Source organism: Mustela nivalis (genome assembly GCF_964662115.1).
Source record: "Mustela nivalis genome assembly, chromosome: 2".
NCBI classification, from domain to species: domain Eukaryota; kingdom Metazoa; phylum Chordata; class Mammalia; order Carnivora; family Mustelidae; genus Mustela; species Mustela nivalis.
Genome location: NC_139021.1, coordinates 135,944,345 through 135,955,525, shown reverse-complemented (window position 1 = coordinate 135,955,525; position 11,181 = coordinate 135,944,345). Strand labels below are relative to the sequence as shown.

Below are 11,181 nucleotides of genomic sequence, written 5' to 3'. Positions count from 1 at the left end.
TGGCTCATCATAATTTATTTTATGTTAAAATGTACAGCTTTTTTTTGTTTGTTTTTTTTTCTTTTTTTTTTTTGAAGTGACTGACTAAAAAGAGAACAGATAAATACAAGAGTGTCGCTGGCTCCTATTTTATACAAGGATTACGCCTCTCCTGCTTGGCCCTTACAGTCACCCTGTACAGGTACAAAGGCTACAAAAAAGGAAGCAATATAAACAGACACAAATAACTTTTTTGCTTTTTTACATGCGGTTTGTAAGCTTAGTTTGAGCTATTCACAAGCTACTTCTCTATTTTTCCTTAAAAAATAACTCCAATATTTTATAAAGATAGAAAAATCTACAGATGGAATGAAAATGTAAAGTTAGAGGCATTTCCATAAAATAGCAACTTTACACCAAATTCACTATTTTTTTTAAATCCTGCCAAGTATTTGGACATATATGAAATGTTTCAAAACCTGACAGATAAACACTGAGATATGCTTCATTCAATAAACAGAAGTCTGCATTTATAAAACAGAAAGCTGCCTTTTTTCCCCAAAGAAATCTGTCACCAAAATGGAAAAGGGTCTCAACTTTACACCAAACATTTAGCAATAAAACCCTTTTTGACTAACCAAATGGGAATAGCTTTTATAGCTCTTTACAGTTTTATAATTAACAAAAATATAGTTTTTTTTTTTAAACCCTCAAATTAGGGCACCCTAATCAAGGCAAAAAACTTAAGAAATGGCTTACTGTTAGCACAACACTTGTACAGTACTACAAAATGCACTGTCACTAACAAAGACATTAGCGGCATGCTGAAGTGTCACCTTAAACAAAATATACAATAACTGAAATGCTAAAGGCATTTACATGGAGTGGACAGGGAAGAAAAAAAAAGTTCTAGGTTCAGTATTAAAACGTATAATCTGGTGGGGGCGGGGCTTGATATCCACATCGTTTAATGGAAGCAGGCACAACAAGTGACTGCCTTCAAACTGTAGTCCAGAGAGGCCTTCCTTTGCAGAGAATTTCATATAAAAGTAACAGAAACAAAGATACGAAAAAAGAAAAAGGAAAAAAAAAAAACAACTTGTATAAGGCTTTCTGCTGCATACAGCTTTTTTTTTTTTTTTTTTAAATAAATGGTGCCAACAAATGTTTTTGCATTCACACCAATTGCTGGTTTTGAAATCGTACTCTTCGAAGGTATTTGTGCAGATTCAATCCGATAGTGATGCCGGGGGTGGGGGGGGCGGATCTCGTGACGGCCCCTGTTGCCTACCTTCTCATGTAGGACCCATTGAGAGACTGTTTGGACATGCCCGTGTTCATGTAGCCGTGATGTCCGGGGGCCGTATACATCATGTTACCATGGGGCGTGGTCTGCATTGGCTGCTGGGCATATGGCTGGGTTCCCATCATGCCCATCTGCATCTGCATAGGGTATTGGGGTGTTTGATTCATGTAGCCGTGATTGCTGTGGTAGCCACTGTTCATCATTGGCTGAGACATGCTGTACCCATTCATGGCATTGAGAGTATTCATGTTCATGTTCACAGAGTTGACGTTGTAAGCTGGGGCTGGCATCAGATTCACGCTCATGTTCATGCCTCTCTGCATGGTTAAAGTCCGTGCGGGACCCTGCATGGCTACAGTCTGGGAGCGCCCATAGATCTGTGACTGATGGGTGGCAGCGGCTGGTGACAGAGATGCCGATTTGGTTCTCATGGAGACGTGGCCCTTGCTGGCGATCTGGGTTTGCAGTCTTTGGCTGTGGGAGATGCCGATATTCGATGCAGCCATGTTCCGTTGCAAAAGAGGCGGTGGCAGGTTCATTGGAGGAGGAGTCAGGTTGGGGGGTGGGGTCATGGTAGCTTGTGCTTGGGGTCCCCCGGGGACGGAGTGCGGAGACTGAGAAAGCTGAACAAGCCCAGTGTTACTTAACGGTGTGGACAAAGAGGCACTGTTTGCATAGGAAGTTACAGCAGCGGAATGGCTGTAAGGCAATGAATGATCAATAAGTGTATTAGTTAACTGCTGTAGTTTGGCAAGGCTGAAGGTGGCTGACGGCTGTGGGTAATGCCCAGCCCCAAAATCACTCTGGCCCATTCGTTCATACAGGCCGAGGTTGGCGCTGCCCGTCTCGGGGATCTCAGCCAGCTGCATGGGCGGCGTGAAGTTAGCGGCCATGCTGCACTGGGCCAGCTGCTGGCTGCTGCTCGGCGGCCTCTCCACCACGCAGCCCTGAGGAGACTTGACGCTGCAGGTTGGGGGAGAGCTGATGCTGGTCTGCTGCAGCATGCTACAGCTGCCACTGATGTTGGACATCTGCTGGGTGACAGCACAGCTGCTCTGCGTCAGGTTGCTGGAGGTGAGGCTGCTGTAGGAGCAGCTGTTCTGCGAAGAGCCGTTTCCGCAAATGCTGCCGCCCATGGTGGAGTCGTAGCTACTCGGGTTTTCGTAGTTCTCCGTGGTGCTCTCGATGCTGCCCAGGTCGCTAAACCCGCTGTCCACGACTTGCTGGGAGTGGTCTGACACCGACGGCACATCCATCATGGGACTGGTCTCCATGTTCTGCAAAGACGGCACCGAGATGGCACTTTGATCTGGGCTGATTTGGGCATAGCTGTTTTCCAGGGCAGGGACGCTTGGGCTGTTGACAGAACGTACTGACTGGCCAGGATGGGAATGGACGGATGAAACGGGGCTACTGTGGTCTGACTGCTGGCAGTCGTCCAGAGTGGTGGCGATCTGTGGACTTTGGTCTGCATGGGTGTAGTTCTGTAGGCTTCTACAGGCCTCTTGAGTCTCGGCACAATCCTGAAAAGTGTCATCCTGTTCACTATTCTCCTGTGTCAAGGACTGAACCGCTTGAACGGTCTCGGAGTCGATTTCCATGGTTGCGCTGTTTCGCTCTTTGAACTCGGCACCTGCTTCTTCACTGCTCTTCCGGTCCTGCTTCTGGGCCTGTTCTTCCGGGGTTTCCTCATCCGATTCAGGTGCAGCTTCGGGGTCTCCAGCAAGCTCCTTAGGTTCACCGTTACAAGCAGCTGCAAGGTCAACGCCACAGTCCATTAAGACCTCTGAGTTCGAATGACTCGGCTGGACACTAAGGTCTAAAAAAGCCTCTTGGTTTTCCAGGACTTCTTTGAAGGCTTCTCTTGGGCGTTCTTCCTTCTCCACTTCTGTACACTCCATGTGGCTGTCGTCTTCGTCATCTGCGTCATGACCCTCGTTGTGAGATGGCTCTTCATCCTCTTCCTCCTCCTCTTCATGATCGTCCAAGGGAACAGGGTCTTCTTTGTCCAAGCAGACTTCTGGTTCTTCTTTCTCCTGATTTTTAGCACCACCTGGGTCTTTTTCCACATTTTCTTCTTCTTCCTCCTCCTCCTCCTCTTCTTCCTCCTCCTCCTCCTCTTCGTCTTCTTCTTCCTCCTCTTCCTCCTCCTCCTCCTCAGGTTTGATTAGATCATCTTCTGGTTTTTCACCCCGCGACTTATTTGGACTTAGAGGTGCGCATGTTTCGTCCCTTCTGTTTTCGTCCCGAGGCAGCAGGGGCTCCGTGGTTTCCTTGACCTCCTCCTCAATCCTGGTGGGAGTGGGGCTGGTTTTGTCCCCCGGAGTCTCCTTCTGTTCTTCTACTGTTATCTGGTCATCAGGTTCCATGGGTGTTTCCGGCGGGGTGTACAAGTTCAGTTTGAATCCGGTCTTCCTCTCTTTGTTCGGCCTCCACTTAGACAGACCACGTTTTGTTCCTTTTGGCCATACTTGTTTGCACTTTAGAGGTTCAGGATTGTCTCTACTGCTGTCTTTCAAGTTATCTGTATCGTCATCCGTATTGTCTTAGCGAGGAGACAGAAATGGGAGGAAGAAAAACAAAGGCTTAGAAAATATCACCTTGAACAACTTGAATTCATTCTTCTGAATCAGTATACGCTGCTTTTGATTTATTTAAGAGTTGAAGATAAAGACAAAATCAAAACTAATATAGAATCATAATGTACTATAAACCAAGTAAAGAACCTAGGTCTGGGAAAATAATAAATGTCTCAAATAGTCCCTCCCTCCCCCTCCTCCCCACTCTAACAGAAAGTTGTGCTTTTTATAGAAAGCACATGGATATAGACACCTCCAATAAACTGCTTTGAGTTTAACAAATAAGACATTCTGATGTAAAAGCCCAGAAATTCCACAATGTTAAAAAAAAAAACAACAATTTGAACATGTACAAATTAGAAACCACAGGGGAAAAGGGACTAATGCTAGCTCATCTCCAAAACACCACTGTCAAGGAGAAATGAACAGAAGCCTAATTCACATATCTATCCTGAGTAAGTGAATTCCTGTTTGTAGGCATTTACTAGATTTCAATGATCTCAGATGACATTATTTTCTTTGAATTGAATGTTCTCTCTGGCATTAAAGTCAACTGTGCACCTGACACAAATGAAGAAATACCTAAATTTGCCCAATACAAATGCATCTGTAATCTACTAGAGGATCATTTTTGCATGACACAAACTGTAATGTATTTGCCATGAAATGATTGAGTATTTATACTCTAGGTATTCTTTTGATCACTAATTCTGTCCACATTGTATTTAGGATCAATCTGTTGCTTGAGTGTAAGGTTTGAACACTACAGTAAATAAGAAACAAACCGTAACTGTCATGTTCATTTTAACTCAGTTAATCTTATTTCTACTGTAACATTCTGGACTTAGGAATATAAAGAGATTTCTTTTTAAAGATTTTACAATATATATATATATATATATATATATATATATTTTTTTTTTTTTTTTTTTTTTTCCATTTATTTTAGAGAAAGAGCACAAGCAGGGGGAGGGACAGAGGGAAACGCAAACTCCCCACTGAGCTCGATGTGGGGCTCGATCCCAGGACCCTAGGATCATGAACCAAGCCGAAGGCAGACGCTTAACAACTGAGCCACAGATCCTTATGATTCAGCAGGGAACTCAAAAATCCAAGCCAAAAGGCAAGGAATGGTTGCTTTTAAACAGGGGAATCATAGACGATTCACTGGTGTTAGCAATTTTTTTTTTTAGAGGATGGGGTTGGGTGTTCCTGCCAACAGCAAATTAAAATAGTAATTTAAAAGGAAGGACAATTAATTTCCTGATTTCCTCACTATCCTATATTATCAAAGCTAATACTGACGGTGTGAGTAAGTTTAAATGATTCTTGATAATAATGTGTCCTACGACACCACTAATTATACGTCGCATCATCGGTTTACTCAATTTATTTTTCAGGAAGAAAGAAACTATAGCATTCAGTGCTAACGCTGACAGGAATATAAGCCCTGATTCCGGAAATATTAAGTGTAGGAAAAAAAGTACTTGTGAGAATCAAGGAGTTGCATGTGTTTCTTATTGAAAGACTTCAGAGTTTTTAAGGATAAGCCAATTTCTGGAAAAGTAAGATGAACCCACCTAGAGGAATGTTCTGGCCTTAGAAGTTGTTTAAAATAAAACCCAGTTCCAGGAAGAAGGGATAGAACCTTTTATGAATGAGTGAGGAAAGACGAGCTCTTACTCCTGCTGGGTCAACACAACCTCCGAGCTGCCTCTGGGCAGTCACATATGAGACATACACAAGGATGAGATTTTTGTAATCCCTCCACTTACTTCGACAAGGATCAGCACTCTTAAAACAATGATTGTCTTTTTCGTCGTCTTCCTCTGTTTGTCTTTTCTTCCCAGGCTGATGCTGGAATGCTTTTCTCAGGGCCGGCTTCCCGCCGTCTTCCTCTACTTCAATCTCACAGGTAGGCTCCAGGTGCGGCATTGGCCTCTCTTCATCTGAGTTGTCAAAGGGCTCGTTCAGGACTTCGGTCGTCTCAGAAATGGTCTCAGTTGTGACGCTGCTGTTGATCCTCCTGCGTTTACGACCCCTTTTCTTCTTCAGCACAAAAGGCCTCTGAAATTAATTCCAAACATAATACATAAGAGCTCATGAGAAATTAAATGTTTGAGTCGAAAGGTAGCAAACACGTACCGAAGGCCTGTCTGAGCATCCTACACGTAGAGGTTTCTCTAATGCCTTTGTACTTAACCTTCCCTGTGATGTTTAACATCCCTCCTGGGCTCTAACTACACAGGCAAGTGTTTTCCAAATAAAACAGTTGTTTACTCAAGAAGATGCTTTGAGAGGGAACATCGCCTCAGCTTAACTGTAGATTTTAAAACCGAAGGTTTGCTTTTCTAGCATCCATTTTCCAGTGGTACCTGCAGACTCCAATATTCTGTGTATCATTGCTATTCAGTCATCACGGACACAGAGTCTCCAGAAATGTGGCAATAATTGACTAGCCACTGGGTCACTCATTTAATACCCAGTAACTGTTCACAGAGCACTTGCTATACGCGAAGGAGATCTGACGGTGTACAGGGCTAAACTCGTTTCCCATTTCACAGGACTTCAGAATGAGGAAAAGGGGAAGAGGACAGTGGTCTAGAAGAAAGAATTATTCTATTTAAAATGTTTAGAGTCATGTGCTGATGACTGCATGGATGTCAGCAACACGTTAACTCTATAAAGTATATTACAGAGGCATCTAAAAAATGAAAACACACGTGAAATCCGTCTCATCTATTTAAGACACAATTTTTTTTCTTAATTGCACCACAGGCTGGCACAGTTGACTCTTCATAATAGCAATTATAAAATACTTTCGCCCGAGCAAAAAAGTATTTAATGAGGCAAAATTAAAACACAGGAATAGCCCATTTGCTGCTAAAATGTAATCTGTCAATAAGACCTGAAAAATGATTTAAAATACTTTGCAAAGAAGGTTCAACATGCTTGGTTAAAACTCAAACTCTAAATAAACTGTATCAAAGACTGTTGGCTCACATTAACTCTCTGAACGTTCACATGTAAACCTGATAATCATATTCTGTAATTTACCATTTATGGTTATTAACACCCCCGGTCAGCCTGTCCTCCCTAACCCACTAGAGTTCACCCAATATAAAGAACTGATTTTTTCCAGACGGAATCCATTTATATGATGGGAATCCGTATCATGCTTTGGGTAATTCTGGTTTTTGAGGTTTTTAAGACAAATTTCTTTTGTAGTACGTAACACCTGAATACATTTTCCTTGTAAGAAATCCAAAGATGACTCCCAAGCCTGCAGTTTACTTTCTGGGATGCTCTTTTCTACCCCTGTCGCTGCAGCTGCCCCTCCACTAACAGCCCACCAGGCTGTGAATTAGGACCGAGGGTTCTTTGAGACACAGTAGGCAGATGACCTTGGGGCAGAGCCCCAACTTGTGTTATTTCTAAGTCTTGGCTATCCTAACAATAGCTGGTTCCTCACTATGTCACAGATACTGAAGACAAAGATATCAGATCTGGGTTGAACAATTTATTACCTAAGAACAAAATTAATTTTTTACTTTCTGCACAAGCTATATTTAGAGAGACCACCAGGCTACGAAAATTTCAGCACTGTGACTTGGCCACAAACGCCAAGTATCAGCATCTGCATGGAGAGCCCGAAATACCTCACCTTCTTATTCTATGCCAGGAATACGAAAAAGAAATAGTTATCAGGGGCACTGGACTTGGGAGTCAGGGTACTCATCTGGTTCTGGCTCCGTCTCTTAAGGAATTGTGTGACCTTGGACAAGTCTCCTAGCCTCCTTAGGCCTTGGTGTTTTCATCAAAATGCACTGAAGGGTGGTTTAAGTGCTCTCCAGGGCCCCTTTCTGCTCCGGGAGTCTGACTAACTCTAGTCCCACAAACCAGCAGGTGGCAGTAACTCCTAGACGAGGAAGCCTGCCTATTCCTGTCCCAGCACTAACAAACCTCAAAAAAAAGTAAACACAATCATGACTGTAAGATAAACGATGATGATATATGATCAGCAGGGCCAAGTACAAATAAACTACACCTAAAGAACAGAGAGTGAAACAAATGCTAATAGATTGCTTGCAATGACAAGATTTGATTGCAGCGGACACAGACTGTGAATCTAAACAGACACATACCTTTCTCTTTATGGCAACTGATTGTGGTTTAGTCAATCTTGGAGGAGAACTCTGAATATTTTCTTCTTCGTCCTCCTCCTCCTCCTCCTCTTCTTCTTCCTCTTCTTCCTCCTCTTCCTCCTCCTCTTCCTCTTCCTCCTCTTCCTCCTCCTCCTCCTCCTCCTCCTCTTCTTCACTGCTATCTTTAGACAGCTCCATCAGCTGCCCTCGCTCCCCTGCCACTGTCCGGCTCTCCGGGGAATGCAAATATTTATTTTTCGATTGTACTTTTGCAGGTGATTGCCTACTGTTCGCTCTAGAGGAAAGGATTTCTTGCTCCTCCTTTTCCCAGCAGCTAGCTTGTTCCATTAGCCGCTCAGCCTAAGGGGGGGCAGGGAGGGTAGAAATGGTTGGCCAGTGAAAGGGCAGTTAAGCCAGAGTCTCCAAGGATCAAAGGCAAAGGATCTGTTAAGTCATTTCTGACCAGGATAGTCAGCCAGCCAGCCAAGCAACATTCCAGCTGCAACATCTCAGAACTCTTTTGCATCAGTTAGGATAACAAATCAAAGAAGATTGGGTTTCATGGGATATTTAGCAGTATTAATGATGCAGCGAATTGATTTGAGTCCTTTATCACTACATTACATGCTCACTGGCATGGAGCACTTTAAGCAAGTTCATAAACACAAAGAATCGATTGACATTGCAGCCTTGGAGCTCAGCACCAAATGTGATCTGATTACATGCTGTCAGTAGTGAAAAATGCTGCTTTGTGATCAATGATAAATGTTTCATTTTTCATACTCAATTCAATAAAATTATCATGTCTTACCATGCAACCTCAGTTAGGATAAATTAGTGCCATATCATTTCACAAGCTCTCTCTACATAACCAAGCCTTTGACAACGATGGTAATGACTTTCCTAGCTTAAGAATCCTGCAAGATTGAAGTCACACAACTTAGGCAGATGAAGCCAATCATTACCTCTTTCTCAGCTTCTCGCTCCTCTTCAGAAACTGCAGCATTAGAAATTAAAATTGGGGTCCACCTTAGACTTTCTGGATCAAGTTCATTGGTCCGGGAACAGGTTTTCAGCTTTTCCATGTGGCCCAGTATCAACTTTTCCCTTCTAATGATGACAAATCTGCAATGCGATGAAGCAGAACAAAGTGCAATCGAAAGCTGAAATTTTATTTCACCTTCACATGTTGACCAATGCTAGCACTATTACCCAGGGTGTGACTGATGAGAAAGCTCGTCAATGGAAAGGTATGGCAAACGGAAATCCGACCAGCAAAAAAGTATCACTTCCTGTTTTCTATTTAGGAGAAAGGTTTTGATAATACCTTCGATCAATCTCTTATCTTAAACCAGAATGTATCCCTCTAATGCCAGGGACCCTTACTGGAATAAGCTGCTTGAGAGGCCGCCAACGAGGCCCAGGCATTTCGTACTCACCTGCCATCCCGCTTGTCAATCATGTGGAGGTGCTGCAGAGTGGTGGCGATGTCATGGGGGCACATGCCCGTGGCTCTGCTGATGGCCTTGATACTGATGTGCCTCTCCTGGTGGCGGTAGAGATATTCTAAGATGACACTCTTCCAGTAGGCCAGGTAGGAGAGGCGGCCCAGATCGGAGAGTGGCTTCTCAGGAGACCCTGCTTGGCCCTCTCTTCTAGAAAGCAAATAGCCTAGGGCAGAAAAAGCCAAAGTTGACCTCAATGTGGTGTTTTTAGACATTGGAACGGGCCACTTGGAAAAATGTAAGTAGCCACAAGGTAAAAACAGCACATCAGACTTCACATATGCGATCCTTCTCGGTTATAGTGATCTGATCTCCATCAAGTTTATGCTCCATCAAGTGCTTTTGTAGTAGCACTGTAAGTCCATTTCCATAGCCAGCAGCAGTGTTCCAAATACGGGTCACGGCATATTTAACAAAGCCCAGGTTGAGGATGTTACTTCTGATCAATTTCAACATCCAAGTTTCCCACCAGCTTTAGATTCTTTCAAAAAAAGAAATGTCAGGCACTTACTCTGAAAGCCTGTCGAGGGACCACCCCAAACATTAATGGGCAAGTTGTTTTCCGCAGGAAGGACCTAATGACCCTTTGACAGCTGGGTCTTAATAAAGGAGAAGGGTCTCTGTTGACTCGGGATTCTATATTGCTTGTTACATTTAACTAGTCGGCTGATCTGAAGCTTTGTTGCAGGACTAAGGAGAGAATGTCTTTCAAGTCAACTGCTGCAACTCGTATCAGCTTCACTAGCGCTACTTTCACTCCTTTCATGTAAATTAATTTATAATCCAACCCCAGAACGCTGCTTCTACAAATTAGAACAAAACAACCTCCTTAGAACTAACTGTTTCATGTATATTCAGAAAATCCCCGAGCACAATAAGCTTCTGAATGTGCACTCTACAGCGTTATGGTGAAGGTTCCTTGGCAAAGGGACTTTAAAATGATTTAGAACTTCAAATCCACTTGAAGGTTATGAATGAAAGCTGGCAGCTGTCCTGGTAATTAAGAACCACTTACGGAGGAGAGAAGAAATGCTATAAACTAATGATGTCTACCTTGCTCTAATTATCGATTTCAATAGCCTCACCTTCATGAGCTTCCTAAATTTAAACAAACATCAGCCACATACAGTAGGTGGCAGCAATTACAAAATCATGGTGTTCTGTAAACCACCCAAATCTTCTTTATCTACATTTCCAAAATGGCTGCAGTCTCAAGAATTTTCTCAATTTTGGATTTTTTTCTTAGAAGAAGAAATCAGGCCTCTGATGCATTCTCCTGGCTCTCAAAATCACTGCAGATAATGCAGAAAGAAGAGAACAAGAAATCCAGTCTGACCCTAGAGGGGTGTAACCACAGCATTTCGCATTTTGACGGTTTTAATCTGAATGTCATTATAAAGAACAAGCATATATTTAACTTTAGGCTTTCCTGAAGTCTTTTGACTTATTTGTCTCCTTAACTCAAGTTTAAGTGTAACGTAGTTGATTGAATGCAAACAAGCACAACATTTTCCAGTCAAGCCGCTGTCGACACGTCATTCAGCTGCACAGAGAGGCTCTCAGGAGCAGTGTGTCAGGAATGCTAACAGTGACGACCTCGGTGCTCAATCCAGCCCAGATCGTGCCCTGTCAGTTTGGAGAAGAGGGTTCTGCCGCTCAAGTACAAA

The 11,181-nt window shown here is 43.2% G+C and overlaps 1 protein-coding gene across 3 annotated transcripts in view; it reads right to left on the bottom strand.

Annotated features, from left to right (window-relative positions):
• The window catches only part of KAT6B (lysine acetyltransferase 6B), a 55,317-nt gene continuing 44,136 nt past the window's right edge, over positions 1-11,181 (bottom strand). For all 3 annotated transcript variants that reach the window (XM_082722586.1, XM_082722587.1, XM_082722588.1), the window contains exons 10-14: positions 9,449-9,680; positions 8,975-9,134; positions 8,010-8,369; positions 5,640-5,931; positions 1-3,830 (exon numbers count right to left, since the gene is read on the bottom strand). In XM_082722586.1, coding sequence (XP_082578712.1) covers positions 1,267-3,830; positions 5,640-5,931; positions 8,010-8,369; positions 8,975-9,134; positions 9,449-9,680 — 3,608 coding nt within the window. In that variant the 3' untranslated portion in view covers positions 1-1,266. The remainder of the gene's footprint in view (positions 3,831-5,639; positions 5,932-8,009; positions 8,370-8,974; positions 9,135-9,448; positions 9,681-11,181) is intronic.